The 25,616-nt window shown below is 47.4% G+C and overlaps 1 protein-coding gene across 1 annotated transcript in view; it reads right to left on the minus strand.

Moving 5' to 3' along the window:
- Positions 1 to 2,417: 2,417 nt before the first annotated feature.
- The window catches only part of LOC137564377 (uncharacterized), a 62,261-nt gene continuing 39,062 nt past the window's right edge, over positions 2,418 to 25,616 (minus strand). Inside the window, exons 5-7 of the mRNA XM_068278167.1 lie at positions 20,778 to 20,885; positions 14,254 to 14,365; positions 2,418 to 5,045 (exon numbers count right to left, since the gene is read on the minus strand). Coding sequence (XP_068134268.1) covers positions 4,941 to 5,045; positions 14,254 to 14,365; positions 20,778 to 20,885 — 325 coding nt within the window. The 3' untranslated portion in view covers positions 2,418 to 4,940. The remainder of the gene's footprint in view (positions 5,046 to 14,253; positions 14,366 to 20,777; positions 20,886 to 25,616) is intronic.

Here is a 25,616-nt window from a genome sequence, read left to right on the forward strand (position 1 = left end):
TGCATATGACCCTGTCCAGCAGGGAGTACATCACTGAGCGGAGGGTGGCGCTATGCATAGTACCCTGTCCAGCAGGGAGTACATCACTGAGCAGGGGACGGTGCTATGCATATTAACCTGTCCAGCAGGGAGTACATCACTGAGCGGAGGGTGGCTCTATGCATATGACCCTGTCCAGCAGGGAGTACGTCACTGAGCGGAGGGTGGCGCTATGCATATGACCCTGTCCAGCAGGGAGTACATCACTGAGCGGGGGGCGGTGCTATGCATATAACCCTGTACAGCAGGAAGTACGTCACTGAGCGGAGGGTGGCGCTATGCATATAACCGTCTAGCAAGGAGTACATCACTGAGCGGGGGACGGTGCTATGCATATAACCCTGTACAGCAGGGAGTACGTTTCTGTGCAGGGGGTGGTGCTATGTATATAATCCTGTACAGCAGGGAGTACGTCACTGAGCAGAGGGTGGCTCTATGCATATGACCCTGTCCAGCAGGGAGTATGCCACTGAGCAGGGGGCGGCGCTATGCATATGACCGTCCAGCAGGGAGTACATCACTGAGCGGGGGGCGGTGCTATGCATAGTACCCTGTCCAGCAGGGAGTACATCACTGAGCGGGGGGTGACGCTATGCATAGTACCCTGTCCAGCAGGGAGTACGTCACTGAGTGGAGGGTGGCGCTATGCATATGACTGTCCAGCAGGGAGTACATCAATGAGCGGGGGGTAGCGCTATGCATATGACCGTCCAGCAGGGAGTACATCACTGAGCGGGGGGTGGCGCTATGCATATGACCGTTTAGCAGGGAGTACATCACTGAGCGGGGGGCGGCGCTATGCATATGACCGTCCAGCAGGGAGTACATCACTGAGCGGGGGGCGGTGCTATGCATAGTACCCTGTCCAGCAGGGAGTACGTCACTGAGTGGAGGGTGGCGCTATGCATATGACTGTCCCGCAGGGAGTACATCCCTGAGCGGGGGGTGGCGCTATGCATATGACCGTCCAGCAGGGAGTACATCACTGAGCGGGGGGTGGCGCTATGCATATGACCGTCTAGCAGGAAGTACATCACTGAGCGGGGGGCGGTGCTATGCATATTACCCTGTCCAGCAGGGAGTACGTCACTGAGTGGAGAATGGCACTATGCATATGACTGTCCAGCAGGGAGTACATCACTGAGCGGGGGGTGGCTCTATGCATATGACCCTGTCCAGCAGTGAGTACGCCACTGAGCAGGGGGCGGTGCTATGCATATGACCGTCCAGCAGGGAGTACATCACTGAGCGGGGGGCGGTGCTATGCATAGTACCCTGTCCAGCAGGGAGTACGTCACTGAGTGGAGGGTGGCGCTATGCATATGACTGTCCAGCAGGGAGTACATCCCTGAGCGGGGGGTGGCGCTATGCATATGACCGTCCAGCAGGGAGTACATCACTGAGCGGGGGGTGGCGCTATGCATATGACCGTCCAGCAGGGAGTACATCACTGAGCGGGGGAGGGGGGGGGGAGGTGCTTTGCATATGACCCTGTCCAGCAAGGGAGTACGTCACTGAGCGGGGGGCGGCGCTATGCATATGACCCTTTTTCAGCAAGGGAGTACATCACTGAGCAGGGGGCGGTGCTATGCATATGAACCTGTCCAGCAGGGAGTACATCACTGAGCGGGGGGGCAGCGCTATGCATTTCACCCTGTCCAACAGGGAGTGTGTCACTGAGCGGGGGGAGGCGCTATGCATATTACCCTGTCCAGCTGACAGCTGTTTCACTTTAAACAAAGCTTCCTCAGAGGCCGCCGGAGAGAGACAGAGGGAGCGCACTGCGCTTGTGTCGACTTGCCGAAGTTACGGGACACGGTACCAAAGAGGGAGAAGACTGAGGACGGCAGCGTGGGAGCAATCCGTATGGATAGGGATGGAGGAAGCCTCAGGTATGTATAAAAAACTTCTACTTGTAATCCTCTCTTGTCCAGCACGGTGGCATAGTGGTTAGCGCTTTCGCCTTGCAGTGCTTGGTCCCCGGTTCGAATCCCAGCCAGGTCAACATCTGCAAGGAGTTTGTATGTTCTCCCCGTGTCTGCGTGGGTTTCCTCCAGGCACTCCGTTTTTTTTCCCAAATCCCAAAAACATACAGATAAGTTAATCGGCTTCCTCCCAAAAAATTGGCCCTAGACCATACATACACTACATGATACACACATAGACATATAACTATGGTAGGATTAGATTGTGAGCTCCTCTGAGGGACAATTAGTGACAAGACAATATACTCTGTACAGGGCTGCGTAATATGTCGGCGCTATATAAATAAATAAATAATAAATAAACTTCCAGCTATATTTAAAACTACAAAAAATAGGTTGATGTTCCATGTAAACATTCCTGTATAATATGACAAAACTGATCCAGACAACACATTTAACCATTAAAATCATTTAATTCAACATTTGATTCTGTGATTTATAAGAAAGTTGGAGGTAAAGTGAGAAGATGATGTCCTGCAATCCATCACTCACAAGTAGAAAAGTTCCCGGAACTCAGAGGCCTCCCTTAAAATAAGTCTGGAATGGGCCAGGTGCGGCATAAACTGGTCAGTTATAATAATACTTTGCTGCTGTCTGGATTTGTTTTTTGTGGTCTGTAAGCTTTTGATTTCACTTTTGTAATATCTCACTTCTGAACCTTGGTCACAGGAAGTGGACGCAGGGGCTTAACCATACCTCCCACCTTTTTGAGATGAGAAAGAGGGACACTTAAGCCACGCCCCTGCCACACCCCTAGTCACACATACCATAAAGATTTCATAAGAAAAATATGTTGTTTTATAATACAAATCACACTGGTCCTTTCTATCCTGGTTCATTTCCCTTCATAGTAACATTTTAAAATTAGTAATATATCAATTTAAAGGATGGCAATACATTTTAGTAAATCAAACACATTTTTAGTAGAGAAATACATATATTTACATTGAAAGAGGGACAAATGAGGAGGAAAGAGGGACAGGGCTCCCAAAGAGGGACAGTCCCTCCAAAAGAGGGACAGTTGGGAGCTATGACTTAACTATAGGAGAGTAGTCCCTGTGATCTCAGGGGGGCATAGAGCTGTGGTGGGCCCAAATCAGTAACCTTACCTTCAGTGGTGGCTCCAGCTTCAGTTTTTTGTTTTTTTTTCGGGGGTGAGCATGATGGCTGGTTGGTGGGGCCTATCTGGGTGATCAAATATGTTTTTGGCCTAACACGAGGGGAGGGGCACTCAAAGGGGCACAGTGATTCCCAGGCAGGGCCAGTGCCCCAGCATGCTCCAGTGTTGCGCCGCCCATCAGTACCGGTTCTCTCATGAAGCAAGGTAAAACATTTGCATCAGGCTAAGAGATTACAGGGGCAGCATGTTTGTACTGTGTTTACACTAACAGCATGCAGTCAGATTAGGAGGAGAAGCGAGAGGAGAGCGAGCAAGGTGAAGAGGTCATTATTGGGGAAAAGCAGCTTGTTGTGCTGTGTGAGGAGTCTGACAGTGAGTGAGGAGGTGGGAGGCAGGAGAGCAGCAGTGTTTCATTTCACTTGCACATCAGAAGGGAGGAGGTGGCACTGCTGTCCTGACTGAGGAGGAATGGAGTGGCTGAGGGTGAGCAGTTAGATCAGGTGTTTTTGTGGCTACACTTGTTATGGGTGTGAAGATTATGATGGCTACACTTGTTTTATTACCCTTGTGAGATGGGACCCAGGAGTGTGAAGGGCACCCAGGGGAGGCAAATAAAGGGTTGTGAATATTGGCATATTGGGTGGGGGCATAAAAGGTTCTCTGGGGGCCCGCACGAATTGCAGTTACACCACTAAGGAGTGTGTGTTTTCTCTGATTTTGCCTTCTTCAATGTGTTTGGGTTACTGTTGGTTACACTGACTTTTTAGTCAAGGATTTTTTTTTCTTTGTATGATCTTTATGCAGCAGTAACAGTTCTGTAACTTTGCAGCTGAGGCAAAGAACATGTCACAATTCACAGTTTCCAAGTTTAAATGCTGCATAAAGAACATGATAAATCAGGCTACAGTAGGTATTACTATTTTCCAATAAGAGATACAGCCGTGTGTGGGATGGACGTGGGCTTGTTGCCTCTAGCAACCACACATATCTTTCACCTCATTTTTGTGAAAATAATAGTTGGAAGGGGAACAACTGTTTCAGTGGAACCATCAGTCATGATCATGTACACTGAGGAAGTCAAATGGAGGAACACACACATTGCTACTTCCTGTGACCAGCATTCCTGTCACTGATTTCAAAATTAGAATCAGATGCTTACAGGCTACAGAAATAAAAAGAAACAGCAGGGAAGTCTTCTTAACAGAATGCCTGACCAGGCTTTTAACTACTTAAGCACATCATTGTTGATGCAGGTTGACGATCCAGGCAGCCAGTTTGTGCAGCTGCTTAGCTCAGCATCATCGCACTGTACAAAATGCAAGGTGGGCGGGGCCCAGACTGACTCTCTAAAAAGTGTGCAGTCTATAGCTACGGAGGTCTGTGCTGCAGATATTGATTGATATGATCTAAGGTAATCATTGGCTTTTACACAGATCTAAAGACTAGCTTTGCCACTCAGTGCCTAATTATACAAGACGAAGAACAAATGAATGCCTGAATTTCGTTTTTTTTAAGAGTGGAGATTTAGATTCTGACAGGTCCACATTAATGCCTTCCGAGTTCCACAAATACAAGATCCACAATCCACATGGCCATAAACACCCATAATACAACACAGGAAGTCAGCTAGCAACCACCCAAATTAAACATCTCTCATAAAAAAAAACAACAATTCAGTGACCCAGCACTATATGAAAAGTTAAATACAAAAACAAAAAGATTTTTTCAGTGTGTGAGTTGGCACCACCGGGGTGGCCTGCAGTGACCAGAGTCCAGCCGTGGCCTCTTCATAAGCTTCATATAGTCTCAAGTCCCAGCTTGAAGACCAGTCCACAAACTGCAGCCAGCACAGCTAGGAACAATAGACTGTGGCAGAGCTTGCCTGGCGTGGATCGGTGCACCTGCACAGGAATGAGAAGAGAAACATGCTGTAGTATTACCATAGTTCATATCAAATCAAGTATTTCCTAGAGGCTGGCTGCACACATAACATAACATGAAAGGCTGTGTTTTATGTCATGTTTTCATTTTATGTTGTGTGCGGTTTTTATTGCGTTTTTTTTTTTACAGCAGATGCGTTTTTCAAGCGTTTTTCAAGCGTTTTAATGCATATGTATTTTGTATGCGTTTTTCATGCATTTTTATATTTCCATTTATGCAAATCACTAGAAAGACAACAGGAAGCGAAAGTACATCACAAAACAATTTTTTTGGGGAAAAAAAACCACATGGAAAACGCATACCATTCCGTTCCCATTGACTTTCATTTCTGTGCGTTTTTGATTAGTTTTTGCATATTATGCAACAAAACCAGCATTTTTGAAAACGCACACATATAAAACGCATATGTGTTTTCCGCAACGCTAGCGTTTCTGCTATGGATGCACCTAGCCAGAGAGTTTGTCTCTCTCTCTCTTCCCCACCCCCCAGTAGAAAATTAGAGTAAATCACAGCTCTATTCACTGACCTAATGATAAATCAGTAGATACTGAAGAACTTAGAGTCAGGTGACAAGAAGAAAACAAAAAATTGTTCAAAGAAGGGACATTCCTTTAATCAAATGATGGGGTCCGTCGGTAAAGGTTTAATAAATGTAATAACCCTCCAAACCTCAACCCCACCCCTCCTCCACCACTGACCGCAGTTACCATCTTGGCCAAGGGGCCTACACACTACAGGTCATATGACACCCTTCCTAGTGCCATGGTGGCCGGTGTCACATCAGGTGAAGATTGGCCGCGATGTCATATAAGGTTGGTATCACATAAGGATCTCCGCACATAAGTGGAATTCCTGTTCTGTTGAGGCGGAAGAAAATGGATCCTCACTGGGTCGGATTTTAAAGCAAACAAACATCATACCTGATTGTGATCTGGTTTCTGTTATGTAAATACTGACAGAAGTCCCCGCTGTGTCAGCACCTGCTGCAGGGCGGCGCCGGCATATAGGCCTACGTGTCATTTCACCGCTGACGCCTCAGCCCTGTGGGTTTTGGTGGTGGAGCTATCCGCGATACGCAGTGTAGTGAATATTGGCAAAAAGTTTTACTTACCACAATGCCCCTACTCCAGCATAATAAACATTTTCCTGCCTAAATTAAGGGGTGTAGGAGCAAGATTCGCAAAAGTCAGAATTATAACACAAAGCTGATTCACAAGGCTGGCATCCAGGGCCGGCCTTAGGTTTCACAGCGCCCTGAGCGAAACTTGATTTTGGTGCCCCCTTCATCCTCTTCCCACCACACCAAACATGCAGATCTCCGTGACACATCACATATGTATAATAGAAAAACACTAATAACCACAAAATGGATGGAAAGAGTGCATTATCTTGAATACACTTAAAAAAACTTTCAGGAATATTAATAAAAACAATCTGTGGGACAGTTAACCCCCCCCAACCCCCCTAAATTTGGATTGATAGCACAGCACTGACAATTTTTACCACCTGTTAAACCTGCAGTGCGCCCCCCCCCCCCCCCAAAAACAAAACGCCCTCAGACTCGGTATAGGTAGGTAGCCAGGAATAGGTGCTCCCAGTATAGGATCTCATGTGTAGGTGCTCTCAATATAGGTAGTCAAGCATTGGTGCCCCCAGTTTAGGAAGTCAGGTGTAGGTCTCCCCCCACAGGTAGCCAGGCGTCAGTGCCTCCAGTATAGGTAGCATAGGTAGTCAGGTGTTGGTACCCTCAGTATAGGTAGCCAGGAGTAGGTGCCCTCCCTCAGTTAGATAGCCAGCTTTAGGTGCCCCCTTGGAAGCCGGCGCCCTGAGCGACCACTCGGGTCGCTCAGGTCAAAGGCCGGCTATGCTGACATCAGCAGTATGGCGGCGCTTGCACATGGCGGGAAGCAGACCGCGTCCCGCACATGCTCCTGATGAGTCACACCAGCAATAAAACTAGTTGAGCTGTACGTGTGGGACGCGGGAATGAGGTGGCGTGGTCTGACGGGATGGTTTGAGGCAGATGATAGTAGTGCAACCCAGCCTACTGAGAGGCCTACGCACGAGGTAGAGCCAAGTTAAAACTCTATGTGCATATGTCTCCACGTGTTTGTAAGGGTACATCCTTTTTATAAATAAACTTTTAATACGGTTTTACGCTATGGTGGCCCACTATGTTTTAACCTTTGAGGCAGGGCTGGTGCTATCATTAAAGGACATCCGAGGTGAAAATAAACTGATGAGAAAAACAATTGTATTTATCCTCCTTCTCCTAAAAATGACTTTTTTTAGATAACCTACAGTTTTATTTTATATTCAAATCTAGTTTTTACGTTTTTACTGTTTCATTGTCTCTGCTCAATGACATCTTTATTGACGTATTCCAGAGCTTTCCTGCTCTCAGAAGCCATTTACTGACAGGAATGTGTTTTATGGCTGTAAATTACTTTTATCAGTGAGGGTTATGCTATAGTCTGACCCAGTCTGACCTGGGCAGAAACTGTCACTTTCATAACTGATATTAACTTTTTCAGGCAGAGAAAGAAAAGAAGGAACAAAGCCTAGTTATCTGTGTGCGTGGCACTGTACATACACATGTCTATCTCATCAGGTCACATGTCACCTCGGGTATCCTTTAAAGCAAAGGGGGCAGTCAAGTAGGCAGGAAGGGAACCATGTTTTGAGGGGGATCTGTTGGGGGGTGGGCATTTTGCTTCAGGGTGTAGGGGGCCCCCAACTTACCTTTGCCCCAGGGCCCCCAAGCCTCTTAAACCGGCACTTCTTTGAGGTGAGGGTGCACAGTTTGGGGACCCCAGTGCTGTATAGATGCATTGCTAGGCAGCAACACTTTTCTGTGATGCTGGGGATACACGGTACATTTTTTTTATCAATTGAGCCGCTGATGGCTCGATTGATAATTTCCGACGTGTCCGATACCCCGCCGGATCGATTCCGAGCTCAATACCGGCAGGCAGGACAATAGAATAAGTGAAGAGGAAGATAAGAAGCCGCGGGGATGAGCGGAAATCGATCTGGGCGGGCGGGGACGCGCCGTAATTGAGCCAGCGGCTCGATACAGGGTACAGAAACGTACCGTGTATTCACAGCATTAGATTTTCTGTTCTGTTACCTGCCAGATAGATAATTTCCAACATGTTGGAAATTATCTATCTAACCATCTATTTGCCTAGCAATTAGACATTGTTCTACTCCACAGGAAATAACCAGAAGACAATGCACCAGAGATAATGACCAGTCTCTACCAGTACCAGCGCTCAGCGGATCGTTCAGGAATAGTGTTGGGCGAACATCCAGAAGTTCGGGTTCGGGGTGGTTCGGCCGAACATGCCCCCGATATTCAGGATGTTCGGGCCGAACCCCGAACCCAATGCAAGTTAATGGGCCCCCCGAATATCTCCCTTTGGGGCCCCCTATAGGGTCCCAGCATAAATGGAGAGCATGCCCCGAGCGCGGGGGGGGGGAGGGGGTCGGAAATGCCCCCCACCCCTCCCCGCTAAGCTCTCCCTTCTGCTGGACCCTATAAATTGAAATAGAAGCCCCCCAAAGTACCTGGCAGGAGGAGGGCAGGAAGCGGGCAGCCGGAGATCGTAGGCGCTAGTACCATCTGGTACTTCCGCCCTCTCTCTGACGCACTTCCTGTTTACATTTGTAAGTCGCATCAAGAGAGAGCAGACGTACCGCGATGACGCGTACGAGGGTACGCGTCATCTACATGATGACACGTACCCTTGTACGCGTCATCGCGGTACTTCTGCTCTATCTTGACGCGACTTACAAATGTAAACAGGAAGTGCGTCAGAGAGAGGGCGGAGGTACCAGATGATACTAGCGCCTACGATCTCCGGCTGCCCGCTTCCTGCCCTCCTCCTGCCAGGTACTTTGGGGGGCTTCTATTTCAATTTATGGGGTCCAGCAGAAGGGAGAGCTTAGCGGGGAGGGGTGGGGAGCATTTCCGACCCCCCCCCCCCCCCCGCGCTCGGGGCATGCTCTCCATTTATGCTGGGACCCTATAGGGGGCTTTGTTCGGCCGGACAAGGCTGTGTTCGGCCAAACAAAGAAGGCCTGTTTGGGTTCGGGCAGCGTGGCCGAGCACCCTCCCGAACACCATGAGGTGTTCGGTGGTTGCCGAACCGAACTCGAACAGGCCAAAATCCGGGCGAACTCGAACAGTGGCGAACACTGTTCGCCCAACACTATTAAGGAACAGCCCTATCAGTCCGCCGACAGTGCGTACACATGCACTACTGTCTGCTGAAAGTCCACCCAACAAAAAATAATCTAAAGCCCCATACACACGCTCAACAGCGATCTTTTATGCTTTCACAACTTTTGTTGTGAAACAAGTTGAAACACCTAAAAAAAGTATTTTGCTATTGTTCAAAGAGCCGATAAGACTGATAAGAAGTCAATCCAACAGTTGGATTGACTTGTTATCAGTCTTATCAGCTGCTTGAACAATAGCAAGAGATTTTTTTTTAGGTGTTTCCCATGAAAAGTTGTGAGAGCCTAAAGACCGCTGTTGAGTGTGTGTGTATGGGGCTTAAGAAGAGAGAGGCCTGTGGATCCTGCAGAAGCTTCCCACATCCTCTTTTAGATCCCCGCTGCTACCAGGGACCCTCCTGAAGATTGCAAGCAAGGCCGAGCCTGCGGTGTGGCACAGAGCCTCTTGTGCACAAACGCCTCAGGCTTATTGCTCAGGCACGCCCGTAGTCACGCAGGCACAGTACGGCCGCACACTCGAGCATAAGGAGGCATGTGGTCACGATCAGTAAAACGGCAAGCTCTTGTCAGATCACTTTTGGGGGTCTGTGTGCAGCAACAGGAGGACGTGGGAAGCGTCTGCATGATCCTGAGGCTTGCTTATTGTTAGGCAAGTATCAGTTGTTTTTTTTGGACAGTTTTACCCATGCCCCCAACTGTCCCGGATCCTGCGGGACTGTCCCGATTTGGGGGCACTCACGCTGTCCCGCTATGACCCCCCAGTGTCCCAGCCGGCAATGGGTGAAGTGGGGGGAAAAAATGATCGAGGCGCCAGCCGAGTTAATGTGACATGTGGGGCCGACATCACATACATTCCTCCCTCCAAATGTGCCCCCCGTGTGCCCCGTGTCCCTCCTGTTTGCAGAGTAAAGTGTGCGCAGCGGAGCGGGTTGTCATCTAATCTTACCATTGATCCTTGCGTACTGGCATCTGTCTTCACTCTGCTTCCCGTTTCCTATGACGTCACAGGAAGTAGAGTAAAGTCCGCTGCTGGTACGCGAGGATCAATGGTTAGATGACAGCCCGCTCCGCTGCGCACTTTACTCTGCAAGCAGAAGGACACATTACGAAGGAGGGAGGAATGTATGTGATGCCGGACCCGCATCCCACATTGGCATGGCTGGCGCCTCGATCATTTTGTTTTCGCCTCCTCTCCAGTGGCACCCTCCTCCCCACCCACGGGCACCCTCACCCTCTTCCCCACATTGGTTATTTAGTTTGAGGGAGTAATATTAATTAAAAAATGTTTCTTAAAAACATTTTTGGGTGGGCGTGACTAGGGTGTGTGTTGGGAGTGTGGCCTAAGTGTCCCGCTTTCTGATGTGAAAATGTTGGGAAGTATGATTTTACCACCTCTACAGTGGTTTGCAATCGTATTTGGCCCCCTTGAAGTTTTCCACATTTTGTCATATTACTGCCACAAACATGACTCAATTTTATTGGAATTCCATGTGAAAGACCAATACAAAGTGGTGTACACGTGAGAAGTGGAACTAAAATCATACATGATTCCAAACATTTAGAAAAAAAAAAATAACTCCAAAGTGGGGTGTGCGTAATTATTCAGCCCCCTGAGTCAATACTTTGTAGAACCACCTTTTGCTGCAATTACAGCTACCAGCTTTGCACATCTAGAGACTGAAATCCTTGCCCATTCTTCTTTGCAAAACAGCTCCAGCTCAGTCAGATTAGATGGACAGCGTTTGTGAACAGCAGTTTTCAGATCTTGCCACAGATTCTCTATTGGATTTAGATCTGGACTTTGACTGGGCCATTCTAACACATGGATATGTTTTCTTTTAAACCATTCCATTGTTGCCCTGCTTTATGTTTAGGGTCGTTGTCCTGCTGGAAAGTGAACCTCTGCCCCAGTCTCAAGTCTTATGCAGACTCCAAGAGGTTTTCTTCCAAGTTTGCCCTGTATTTGGCTCCATCCATCTTCCCATCAACTCTGACCAGCTTCCCTGTCCCTGCTGAAGAGATGCACCCCCCGAGCATGATGCTGCCACCACCATATTTGACAGGGGGATGGTGTGTTCTGAGTGATGTGTAGTGTTAGTTTTCTGCCACACATAGCGTTTTGCATTTTGGCCAAAAAGTTAAATTTTGGTCTCATCCGACCAGAGCACCTTCTTCCACATGGTTGCTGTGTCCCCCACATGGCTGGTGGCAAACTGCAAACGGGACTTCTTATGCTTTTCTGTTCACAATGGCTTTCGACTTGCCACTCTTCCATAAAGGCCAACTTTGTGCAGTGCGCCACTGATAGTTATCCTATGGACAGATTCCCCCACCTGAGCTGTAGATCTCTGCAGCTCGTCCAGAGTCACCATGGGCCTCTTGACTGCATTTCTGATCAGCGCTCTCTTTGTTCGGCCTGTGAGTTTAGGTGGATGGCCTTGTCTTGGTAGGTTTACAGTTGTGCCATACTCCTTCCATTTCTGAATGATCACTTGAACAATGCTCCGTGGGATGTTCAAGGCTTTGGAAATCTTTTTGTAGCCTAAGCCTGCTTCAAATTTCTCAATAACTTTATCCCTGACCTGTCTGGTGTGTTCTTTGGACTTTATGGTGTTGCTGCTCCCAATAGTCTCCGTTTCCACTACACGCAGATTCTGCATGCAGAAAACTGACTCCAATGAATGCCTATGGGAAATCTGCATCAGAAAAATCGCGTTCAGTGGAAACAGGCTCATAGGCATTCATTGGAGTCAGTTTTCTGCACGCAGAATCTGCGTGTAGTGGAAACAGGCCCTCATAGGGCCTGTTTCCACTACACGCAGATTGGATGCAGAATGGATGCAGAGAAACTGACTCCAATGAATGCCTATGGGAAAATCTGCATCAGAAAAATCACGTTTGGTGGAAACAGGCCCATAGGCATTCATTGGAGTCAGTTTTTTTCTGCATCCATTCTGCATCCAATCTGCATGTAGTGGAAACAGGCCCTTATGCTTCATACACACTTGAGATAAAAGTCTTTGGAAAAGTCAAGAAAGATCACAGACCAATGTTACCCCATTCCATGTAGTATGAGAGCCATACTCTACACAGTCTATTCTATGGAGCTGAACTCCCCATCAGATAAAATCTTTGCAAGATGCTGCACACACAGATGCTGTACACATTCAAAAGATCATTATCTGCAAAAGATCTGTTCCTGCAAAAAATCCATTCCTGCAAAATGCATTCATAGTCTATCAGATCTGCAGATGCCATACAAACATTGTTTAACAGACTTCATCTGCATATCTGGCAATCATCTGCAGATCTGAAAATCCATCCTGGTGGATCTGATCTGCAGATGATTGTCTGTTAAACCAGGTGTGTATGATGATCTGCAGATATCATAGACTATGAATGCATTTTGCAGGAATGGATCTTTTGCAGGAACAGATCTTTTGCAGATACTGATCTTTTGAATGTGTACAGCATCTTTGTGTGCAGCATCTTGCAAAGATTTTTACCTGATGGGGAGTGCAGCTCCATAGAATAGACTGTGTAGAGTATGGCTCTCATACTACATGGAAGGGGGTAAAATTGGTCTGTGATCTTTCATTTTCCAAAGACTTTTATCTCAAGTGTGTATGAAGCATTAGATAACCTCTGAGGCCATCACAGAGCAGCTGTATTTGTATTGACATTAGATTACACACAGGTGCACTCTATTAAGCCCATTAGCACTCATCAGGCAATGTCTATGGGCAACTGACTGCACTCGGACCAAAGGGGGCTGAATAATTACGCACACCCCACTTTGCAGTTATTTATTTGTAAAAAATGTTTGGAATCGTATGATTTTCATTCCACTTCTCACGTGTACACCACTTTGTATTGGTCTTCAAGGGGGCCGAATACTTTTGCAAACCACTGTATGTAGTATGAGCATACCTCTAGTCACTGATACTAGAAGTAATAATTCAGAAGCAAAGTTTTGAAAATTCAGACCACACTGGTCAACTATCATCATTTGTTCTCCTTCATTTTAACATAAAAAACAAAAGAAATAAAATTAAAGTGGAATATAACCCTGCATTTCAACTTTGCTCTAAAACATTATTGACAGCATACTATATGCAACCAGCATTTTTTTTTTACTAGACCAGCATTGGAAGGGTTACACACAGAGCTTTAAAGTTCTGTGGAGAGAAATGCTGCCGCAGCCGAAGTTTAGATAGATACATTTAAGTAAACACAATGTAACAAGTGAGGAATGTGACTCTCTCTCTCTGTGTCCGGGAGCTCCTGCACAGTCAGAGAGTGTGTGTCACATTCCACACTTGTTACATTGTGTTTACTTAAATGCATCTAAACTTCGGATGCAAAGTTTTGCAGGGGGGCCCAGCAGAGCCGGAACAAGGTCCTCCAGCACCCAAGGCTGAGACACCAAAGTGCGCCTCTCCATCACCCCAACCCCACCCCACCCCAGAATCACACACTGATTACTATTAGACTAAGAGGAGCCCCAGGGCCCCTAACACCTTAATCTTTACTTATCTGTCTTCCAGTCACTGCCATGTATCCCCTATTCTTATTTCTCTCTGCTTCAAACACAATAGGGGAATGATAGCTGAGTGAGTTGTTCGCCCCCTCTTACACTGCGCCCTGAGGCTGGAGCCTCTCTCGCCTCTGCCTCGGCCCTGGGGCCCAGTGATTTCTAGTTACGCCCCTGGACAACAGACAGTTGGGAGCTATGAGTATGAGGGGTTATCTGCACAATCTCAAATTCTTTAGGTCCACCTAATACATGGAAGTGGTAAAACTTGGATGTGTGTGTACACACAGTGGTAGAATTTCACAAGGATCTCAGTCCTGGGAGGGATACAGATGCTGCTACGATACACAGATCTTTTTCTGTTTCGTAATTTTATCAAGCTGTAATCTTACCAGACTAGTCCTGCCAGCAGTCGGGGTCACACCATGATCCACACGGCTCGTAAAATTTGTAACACTTCTTAAAACATTTGAAACCAACCCTTGGCAATTACTGAAGATCCTTCTGCAAAAAAACAAAAAAAGCCACCTTCATCCAACCATATACGTTAAGATGATGTTCCCACTACACATAATTCACTGTTCAGAGCGCATGCGATCAAGGAATCAGCATTATAATGTACATTGCCATACTCACTAGTGCAAAGGGATTTTTGCTCAAATCACAAGCACACTGATTGCTGCATTTTTGTTGCGCTCACTTTTCTGTCTGATTCACAAAAACTGAAAGCAAAGCAAGCGCAGCACAAACCACATAACAAGTGCCTCCGGTGCATCCTGATTTGCATTGAGAAAAAGGCCTTTTAGGCCTGGAACCCACTACAAATCGCTATCGCAATCGCTAGTGTTTTTAATGAACGTTTTGTAAGCAATTTCATGAGCGTTTTCTGGCGATTTTAATAGCAATTTTAAAAAGTGTAAGCTTTTTGCCAGCGATGGTGTAGAGATTTTACGATTAGGGATTTTAAATCTGATTGGTGCTTTCAATTAATTTACATTTTTTTTACAGTGTGCAGTAATGTAAAATGCTAGCAAATCGCTCTATGTCGGATTTGACAAGCGATTACGCCAGCGTTTATATACTTTACATTGGAACGCTAATGCTCAAAAAATGCTGCATGTCCTGCGTTTGCAATTTTTCTAATCGCAATCGCTCCAGTGGAAGTTGGCACATCCGTTAACATTAGCTGAGCGTTTAGGGAAATTGCTAGTGTTTTGAATCGCTCCCTAAACGCTCAAAAAAGCTCTCTAGTGGGTTCCAGCCCTTAACCTCCTTGCCGGTTATCCCGAACTCAGTTCGGGGTAACCTGCGCAGGAGGATTTCTCAGGCCCCGCTGGGCCGATTTGCATAATTTTTTTTTTGTTACAAGCAGCTAGCACTTTGCTAGCTGCTTGTAACATCCGATCGCCGCCGCTCGCCGCCGATCCGCCGCTATCCGCAACGTCGCGCCGCCCCCCCCCCCTCCAGACCCCTTGCGCAGCCTGGTGGGGTGGCCCGGGATTCCCTATGACGTCCCGATGTCGATGACGTCGGTGACGTCATCCCGCCCCGTCGCCATGGCGACCGGGGAAGCCCAGCAGGAAATCCCGTTCTGAACGGGATTTCCTGCTTACTCTGATCACCGGAAGCGATCAGAGTGGCTGCAGAGCTGCCGCTGCTCAGCGGCTATCATGTAGTGAGCCCTGGGCTCGCTACATGATTTAAAAAAAAAAAAAATTAAAAAAAGTGCTGCGCTGCCTCCTTGCCGGAGGCATTAGACCGGCAAGGAGGTTAAAGAGACTCTGTAGAGAAAAAAAAAACCTCAGGGAGATACTTACCTCGGGAGGGGGAAGCCTCAGGGTCCCAATGAGGCTTCCCCCTCCTCCGTAGCTTCAGGGAATCCAGCGCTGGCTCCCTCGAATCCCCCCCCCCCCCCCCCCTGGAATCCTTCCTGACAAGGCTTGATTTATTTACCTCTCCGGGATCCAGCGCAAGCGCAGTAACGGCTCTTCATTCGGGCGAAGCGGAAATAGCCGAACCCGATTGTATCCGCTCTACTGTGCATGCGCAAAGGACTCCTGCCTGCGCAGTACAGCGGATCCGATCGGGTTCGGCTATTTCCGCCTAAACCCGAATGAAGGGCGGCTAGGGTGCCTGCGCTGGATCGCGGTAGGTAAATATTTACCTCACTGCACTACGGGGGAGTCCCGACACTTGAACAGAGGGACGGAGGAGGACGGGGGAATCCTCGTTAGGATCCAGAGGCTTCCCCCTCCTGAGGTAAGTATCCCCCAGATGGGTTTTTCTTTTATTACAGATTCTCTTTAAAGGAAAACCCGAGGTGAGAGTAATATGGAGGCTGAGGCTGCCATATTTACAGTATTTCTTTTTAAATAATGCAAGTTGCCTGACTGTCCCGCAGGTCATGTCACTCTAATACGTTTAGCCATAGACCCTGATGCAAATCAGGTGCTCTGACTGGATTAGCCGCTTGCTTGTTTCAGAGTTGTGACTCAGACATTACTGATGCCTAAAGATCTACAGGGCTGCTAGGCAACTGGTATTGTTTAAAGTAAACCTGAGAGGTTTGGGGGGAAGGAAAAAAAGATACTCACCTTGGGAGGGGGGTTCCTCTGTATCCACCATCCTTGTCTTCCTCCACCAAGCCATTTAGGAACAAGGACCCCAAAAGCAAAGCTGCACTAAGCCTGCCCAGTAGCACGGACCTGCTCAGTCCCTGCTAAGATTTTCCATTGAAGACAGATCAGGTCCTTGGTACTGCGCATGCGTGAGCCTTCAACAAGCCCTTGCCAATGGTTTTCATGTGGGGACAGTGCTGGAATGGGAGAATCCAGGGGCTTCTCCCTCCCGAAGGTAAGTACCCAAATTGGGTACTCGATCTATGCTTATAGCCCATACAGCAGTGTGTATGACCATGCCTCCCAACATTTTGAGATAAGAAAGAGGGACACTTAAAGTGTTCCAGAGCTGATATAAAGAAAATGTTTTATACATAACTGGGGCTTCGTCCAGCCGCCTACGCACGGATCTCTCCCACGCCGCCGCCTTCCGCTGCCGTCACTTTCGTCAGCCGGAGCCAGTCCAATGGAAGAGAAGTGCGCTGTTTGTGTATCTCTCCAGCAGTCACTGGAGAGATACGTAGAGGGCGCACTTCTCATGCCTAGACTGGCCCCGAGTGGCTGAAGTGACGGAACCCGATACCAGAGCGGCAGGCAGCGGAAGACGGCGGCGTGGGAGTGATCCATTCATAGGCGGCTGGAGGAAGCCCCAGGTATGTATAAAACATTTTCTCGACATCAGCTCTGGTTTCCATTAAGCCACACCCCTGTCACACCCCTAATCACGCCCCTGTCACACCCCTAGTCACACATAGCATAAAGATTTCATAAGAAAAATATGCTGTTTTATAATTTAAACCACACTGGTCCTTTTTATCCTGGTTCATTTTCCTTCATATTAACATTTGAAAATATCAGGGATGAGCAGAAACTACGCCAGTGCGAATTTACGCATCGTAGTTTGCAGGTGAAGTTTCAAAACTACGCTTACGAATTTACGCGTAGCGAAGTACCGCTACGCGTAGCTTACGCCCACTATGCGTAGTTAACATGTGTATTGCGTAGTGAACTACGAATGCGTTACTTGCGTCTAATTTTCTGCGTGCGGTTGTATGCTTACGGTATAAGCATTTACAACGGAATTAATGCGTAAAATTTTCTGCATACGGGCATAAGCATCCGCATACACTACGCTTCACACTACGCGTAATTGCGTATTTTAACGCGTAGTCTACGAAATGCATACAAAGCGAATATTTGATTTCAAAGCCGTAGTTTGGCGAAGCGTAATTGTGTAAAACTACGCGCAGTTCCAGCGTAACGAAGTTGGCTGACTACGACCATCCCTTAATTTAAAGCATGGGAATGGTGTTTAGAGTCAATTAAACACATTTTTCAGTAGAAAAATACATGTAATTACATACATCTGTACATCTGTCCTGAAAGAGGGACAAATGAGGAAGAAAGGGGGTCCCCAAAGAGGGACTGTCCCTCCAAAAAAGGGACAGTTGGAAGTACAGTATGACTGGTTCAGACAGGCTCCCTTTCACGCGGTGGTAGGCGGGCACACGGGAAGAGATTAGATGGACGATAAGTCTGTTTGCTTGTGCTTTTATACTCCTGTATTTACCATCGTGGTCTGGATGTCAAATATTTGCACACGCTGTCGCTACGCTCATGAAATGCTAACTTACATATCCTGAAGTTTAACCCTACGCAACCAAGCTAAAATGGCCAAATACAGCCTATAGGACAATAAAACAACAGAAAGTGAAGGCACCACACACAGTAAAGGTGGCCATACATCTATCACCTTGGCCACGGTCAACCATCCGATTCGATATTTTTTATTGAATTGGATTTAAAAAAAAAAAATCGGTGCTGCCAAGAGCGTGCCCTATCAACAATGCGACCCATTTCGGGACGAAATTGAGTGCATGGATCGGTCGGATATTCTGCAAGATGTCAGGCCGCTGTAGTTGATCGGGTGCGCAATGGTGAGTGATATCGGGACAAGCGGTGAATGCGATAAAACCCCCAGCACTGTCGTACTAATGTAATATGTGTCCCCCAGTGCAGTATACTTTACCTGTCCGTGTCCACCCCCGGCTCCATCCGCAATCCGCATACACGCACCCCACGTGATTGCCGGAGTAACATGATGCGTGTATGTGGACAGTGCTTCTCAAATCCGGAACCAGGAGATACCCGGATAGTTGCTATCCGGATATCTCCCAGTAAACCTGTGCGGGCTGGGCGGCGGTGTCAATCTTACCTGTCTGACTTCTTCGTCCGTCCCTCGGTGCCTCCCACGATGCGGTCCAAGCGGCGGTCACGTGATTACAAACACTTCCTCCTTCCGGGTTGAAGGAGGAGGTATTTGTAATCATGTGACGTGCGTGGACCACATCGTGGGAGGCGCCAAGGACGGACGAAGAAGACGTTAGGCAGGTAAGATTAACCCCACCCCGCACAGGTTTACTGGGAGATATCCGGATAGCAACTATCCGGGTATCTCCTGGTTCCGGATTTGAGAAGCACTGCATGTGGATTATACTGCAACGGGAAGGGGGGGGGGGGGTGAAATTGTTTGCCCATACGCCTGCGGCGTATGGGCAGCCGACAGATCTCTCTCCGATCAGAGAGAGATCTGTCTCTTGGTCAATCTGCCTATACATCGACTGATGTTTGTGCACCTTCAGTCATAAATTGCAGATTTTTACGTAAATTAGATTTCTGAAAACGTATGTTCACATTAGTATGATGCAATTGCAACTCAAATTTGCCCAATTGAAGACATCCTTAGTGCGGCATTTTCTGAGCAATGGGGCTTGTGTAGTAGGTATGGGAGCACGGGAAAATCGCACAGCAGATCGGGGTACTATGCTAACCAAGTTCTTGCGATTCTGCAATTTAAACCGTTTTTTTTTTGTCCCTCCTGTGTTGGAAATCACAAACGCAATACTACCATATAGCCGATACGAACATGCGCTTATTACGTAGCAAATCAATCACAATTCTGTTTGCCCAATTTTATAGTCCACGTGTCACTTTAACAAATGTGATAAAGCAGCAGATTCACTTGTAAGGGCTGGTGCACACCAAAACCCGCTAGCAGATCCGCAAAATGCTAGCAGATTTTGAAACGCTTTTTCTTCTTTTTCTGTAGCGTTTCAGCTAGCGTTTTGCGGTTTTGTCTAGCGGTTTTGGTGTAGTAGATTTCCTGTATTGTTACAGTAAAGCTGTTACCGAACAGCTACTGTAACAAAAACCGCCTGGCAAACCGCTCTGAAGTGCCGTTTTTCAGAGCGGTTTGCGTTTTTCCTATACTTAACATTGAGGCAGAAACGCATCTGCAATCCAAAAAATGCCTCACCCAGGCATTTTTCGTTTCTGCAAAACGCCTCCCGCTCTGGTGTGCACCACCCCATTGAGATACATTGACCAAGCAGATCCGCAGCCGCAAGCGGATCTGAAAACGCCCAAAAAGCCGCTCGGTTTGCACCAGCCCTTAGAGTGTCTAGCGCTTCATATGTGACTAAGCAGTTTGAATTTGGTACCTCAGCTGTGTCAGCTGACTGCCACGGCAGAAAGCGATTTGATAAACACAGGATGTTAACCCTATGGGCTCGATAACACAGTTATCACGCGTTAAAGCTTTTTACGTGCAAACTCACGCGCAAACCATTTTGTGCACGTGTTGCGCGTGAAAAGTTTAGCGATCGCGTGATCATCTTTATCGCCCGTACGGCATTGCGCTTCACGCGACCAGCACGCTTTTCACGTGATAATTAAGCAGATAGAGTTTAGTACTGAAATCAGCAATGGTACTACGCTGATCACGCGCAAAGTTTTAAGCGGATCGCGTGATGTGCTGTGTGCAGTGATATCACGTGATACTGATGTTTATCACGTGATATGCCGTCTTTGCGCGCAAAGTCACTAGTTATCGCACGTAAAGGTTTGTGCGGTTGAAATCGCGCGCAAAAGCGCTTATCACGGGCCGTAATAAGCGTTATCACTCTTTAGTGAATAGAGCCCACTGTCTGCTCCATGAAAGCAGGAAACAGATACACTGCAGATTTATTGCAGGATTTGTATCAGCGGTAACAAAGAAATGGTTTTGTTTAAAGGGTATTATGCTGTTGCTTATCTTTCACAGCAGAGAGGAAGTTCTGAGTTCAGGTCCGCTTTAAGCCTCAGACAATGTTGCTTTGCTTATGTAATACATGGGACGACCTTTGTAACTGGACTCATGGCTACAATTTCAGCCATAAAACAGAATGGTTGTAGAAAGCAAACATCGGGCAGCTAAGGTAAACAGAGACTCCTTCTATCTGCAGACAGTAGCTACGCACATGGATTCACGCAGAACGTGCGCCATCTTGTTGTGGATTCTCGCCTCGTATGTCCGGTTGAATTCATCGCCAATGACCGCCAGCCTCTGACCGATCTGCCCAGCAGAACTGTGGAGGGAAGCAGAGGGGTTAAGTTGGACATAAAAAAATCTATTTATTTGAAAGAGAACCTGTACTGAGTAAAAATATTTAAAATAAACACATGAGGTAACTTAAAATGAACATTGCATAGTTACCTTGCCATCAGTTTCTCTTAGAAGCTCACCATTTTCTTCTAATAATAATCCCTTCCAGTTCTGACAACATTTTGTCAGAACTGAAATATATCAGTTGCTGTCAGTTATATATCAGTTGCTGTCAGTTACAGCTGAGAGGAGAACTGATGTGTCCATGTATCCCTATGGCTCAAGTGGGAAATGTTACAGTTTAAGGCCTGGTGCACACCAGAGGAGTTTTTCTGAGCGTTTTGAGTTTTTAAATCTGCTGCTAATGTTATCCTATGTGTCTGTGCACACTGGAGCAATGAGGTTTTGTAAAAAACTCCATAGCATTACATTGGGAAGAGCTTTTAGAGGTTTCAAAAGCTCTTCCCAATGTAATGCTATGGTTTTTTTTATAAAACCTCATTGCTCCAGTGTGCACAGACATAACTGTGTGCTGACCAGGAAGCTGTTATGGTGTAATGGCCATTTTCAAAATGGAGGACGGAGAATTCCATTGATCAAGGTGGACAAACAGGACGCAGGAGAGGAAAAAGAGATTGAGGAGTAGACTACGCAGCAGGTAAGTATGACTTGTGTATGTTTATTTTGACTTTTAATTTTCATTTCAGGTTTTCTTTAAGTTTGACCTTCCCGACGATTTCTGTGAGTTGGGCGTCTTTGGTAAGCGTTTTTGTAAACGCTTTTGCAGAGCGATTCCGTTTTTTCACTTCCTGACATCAGTCAGGAAGTGAACTCGTTGATCCGGAAAAGAATAAATACAATGTATTTATCCTTAAAAATGAGAACACAATCGCTGCACAAAGCGATTTTGTGAGCGTTTGCGTTTTTCCTATACCTTCCATTGAGGCGGAATTGCCTCAAACATGGTCCATGCAGTGCTTTACTGAGCGGATCGGAAACGATCCGCACAGATGTGAACTTTCTCATAGAGAAGATTTTCGCACAAGCGCTTCAGGGCGATTTTGAAAAATCGCCAGCGCTTAAAAAAGTCCAAAAGCGCCTCCAGTGTGAATGAGCCCTAAAAGGATACCAGAGCCAAAACCCTTAGTGCCCTGTCACACTGGCGCGGTGCGATGTGGCAAATTGCTACCGTAGTCTAATGTAACCCTATGGGGGAGTTCATACTTCCCACGTTGCGGTACGCTGCGGTGGAAGTGCCCAATATAACGCTAGTGCAGAACTACGTTACCTTGTGGCTTATGCGGCGACCTGCCTCAGCCGGAAAGTCATGTTAGTCTATGGCGACTCTAGGTTTTTTAACCTCTTGAGGACTGCTGTGTTAAACCCCCCCTAAAGACCAGGCACATTTTCATTAAATTGGCCACTGCAGCTTTAAGGCCAAGCTGCAGGACCGCAAAACACAGCACACAAGTGATTCCTCCCCCTTTACTCCCCACCAACAGAGATCTCTGTTGGTGAGGTCTGATCCCCCCCCCCCCCCCCCAGTGTTTGTTTGTTTATTTGTGTTTTTGTTTTGTTTTTTAAATAAAAACTGTTTTTCTCCCCCCTGTTGTATACCCCCTCCCTCCCTCCCCCCGCCGGCCAATCCCTGTGATCAGCTGTCATAGGCTTCAGCCTATGACAGCCGATCACCTCCATGGCTCAGGAGGGGACAGCCGTGTCACACGGCTGTCCCCAGTACAGCGCTGCTGAGCGCTGTACGGGTAATTAGACGGCGAGTACGCCGTCTAACAGTCTCCCGAGCGGCAATAGCCGCTCGGGAACTGAAGAGGGGGCGGAGCTCCGCCCTCCGAGAATGAGATGCGCGCACAGCGTGAGCGCGATCTCATTCAAAACAGAGCCCTAGGACTTTACGACAATTGGCGTTAGGCGGACCTGGGGCTGCCGCCGCGGCCACTCCCATCGGCGTGACGCGGTCGGCAAAAGGTTAAAAAGTTGCCACTGCGGCGCACAATCGTATTTTTAAATTCGGTTCCGTGCACTTCCGCATACTCAAAGCAGGAAGTGACCGTAAGCGTGTCACTTCCTGCTTGGAAGATTGCCAGACAGGGAACACCGTGTGTACTAACGCAGCGTTCCCTGAAGGCCTGTTTTTGACGGTGCGATACGGTGCGGCGGACGCAACGCACCGCATTTCTGATGCCAAAAAACAGCCCAGGAGAAACGGGGGGAGGCAGTATGTATGGGGTGCTGTCCGGGTGGCCACGACTCCCCCTATTCTCATGTGTCCCCCTCTTTTCGTATCTAAAAGCGGCCTCTGTCCTCCCCCCCCACCCGGCAGCCTCTTCTGGGTCACCGGAGTCAGGCTTCATTGCACAGGTGCTAGCCTGGCTTGCACATGTCCCGCAGTGCTTGACAGTAGCAGTGAACACTCTGTGCATGCGCATTAAGTCACAATTACATCATGTGCATGCGCAGATCACTCTTGGTCGCGGGCTGAGGGACACGTGGTGGTCAGGCTAGCACCTGTGCAGTGAAGCCCAAATCTGGAGGAAAATGCACCGTTAATTACTTTTTTCCTTTTTTTCCTATGTTGCTGTCACAGTAGGTAGCAAAAAGCTGATCTGACAGAATTTGGACTAGCCCATCTCCTTATGGGGTATTCTCAATAATACCTTTATGCCTTTCAAAAGCACCCCCTGGAAAGGATCTATACAAAGATGCAGTCTCACTACTCATTTGCACTCTATTTTGGTATTTGGACTGACCAACTGCCATTCAGTAAGCACTTTTGTAAATAAGGAAATCTCTGAGAATCCCCCATGAGGAGATGGAATGCTCAAAAACCTGTCAGATTTTCATTGACTACTGTAAGTGACAGCGTCACAGAAAGAAAAACAATTTATAGTGCACTTAACCGTGTGAGAAATGTACATTTTACTGTCATGTGACAGGAGGGGTGGAGCCTATAAAGAGGACCAGCGCTGCCAGCAAGGTAAAGGGGGCAATTGTCCAGGGCGCATGACTGCTGGCAGGCCCCCCTTTGTACCCCCAAAAGCTAGAGATACCCCCGTATTAAGTAGCCACAGTATGAATATCTAGAGTTACCCACCATATAGGTAGCCAAAGGGAACCCCAGTAAAGGTGGCCAGACACTACTGATGCATGAAAGATCAGCAGGATAACCAGGCAACTGGTATTGTTTAAAAGGAAATAAGTATGGCAGCCTCCATATTACTCTCACTTCAGTTGTCCACTAAAGGGACACTATGGTGAAACTTACGCTTTCCTATCAGTAGATCTGATCTAAGGACGCAGCTCAGCTGTGTAGAGGAGTAGAGGGGTGTTAGAAGGTTGTTTTTTTTGTGTACACAAGCCCTATGGTGAAAGTTATGCTGTCCATATTATATAACTGATGCGAGGATAATGGAACAACATACTTTTCACCATAGTGCCCCTTTAAGACACAGCCTTCTTGTTTAGAGTGACGCAAATACATTTTTTTTTTTACTCCAACCAAACTTCTCCCTAGCTGCAATACTATGAACAGATTGTGTAGGTAAGCTCTCATACTACATGGAAGTGGTAAAATTGGCTAGTGATTGGCCAATCAGAATTGGATGTGTGTGCCAGGTATAACTGACGACTCAGAGCCAGGAAATAACAGATTCCTGTGAACCCCGCTCATAAGTTTTGGAGTTCAGGCTCCAAAGCCTCTTTAACCCCTTGTCACCCATGCAGGCTGGTATAGCTAGAATTCAGTACCCAGACCGCATGGTTCCCCGCACCCTGAGCTATACCAGCCCTCATGGTCCATGATGTAAGGGAGAGGAGGGTGTTTCTCCCAAAAGCCTTTGTTCACTCCATGGACAAGGGGCTCATGGCATCCCGAGTGCCCTATATAAAATGAGTAAACAGAATATATATAAAAGGGACCCTGAGCTGTACTTAAAATCGGAATTTGGACTTACCTATGGCTTCCTCCAGCCCCCAATAGCCCACGAGGTCCCCCGGCATCTTCCTGGCCTCTTCCATAGTCCCGCTGTCTGGTCCAGTAATCGGGCGACTTCCAAGCAAGTCGCCCGTGCATGCTCCTGAAGCGTCATCACGCCGTCAGCCTTCTGGGCATGCACGGTACAGTGTTTAGAAAACTGCGCATGCGCGGGAGGCTAACGGCACCCGGCGTGATGACACGGCAGGCGCCGGTGACTTGCTTGGAAGTCGTCGGATTACCGGACCAGACAGCGGGACCACCAGTGGGGCCACGAAGATGCTGGGGGACCTAGTGGGCTACAGGGGGCTATGGGGGGCTGGAGGAAGCCCCAGGTAAGTCCAAATTCAGATTTTAAATACAGCTCAGGGTCCCTTTAAAGTGTACCGAAACGGCGGGTTTAACCTCTTGAGGACCACAGTCTGATTCCCCCCCCCCCCCCCCCCTAGTGACCAGGCTATTTATTACAATTCAGGCCATTGTAGCTTTAACAGCTTGTTGCACGGTCATACAAATTAGCACACAAATGATTTTGCCTCCTTTTGTTGCCACCAACAGAACTTTCTATTGGTGGCCTCTGATTGCTGCTGCGAGTTTTTTTTTTTTTTTTATTAATTTTATTGTCTTTTAAAAAAAAAAAAAAATGTGTATTTTATTTTAATTTCAATGGAAGTATTAGCTATTTATTGGTCCTGTTCTGGTAATGATCACTTCTATAGATGC

The sequence above is a fragment of the Hyperolius riggenbachi genome, chromosome 3, assembly GCF_040937935.1.
Source record: "Hyperolius riggenbachi isolate aHypRig1 chromosome 3, aHypRig1.pri, whole genome shotgun sequence".
NCBI classification, from domain to species: domain Eukaryota; kingdom Metazoa; phylum Chordata; class Amphibia; order Anura; family Hyperoliidae; genus Hyperolius; species Hyperolius riggenbachi.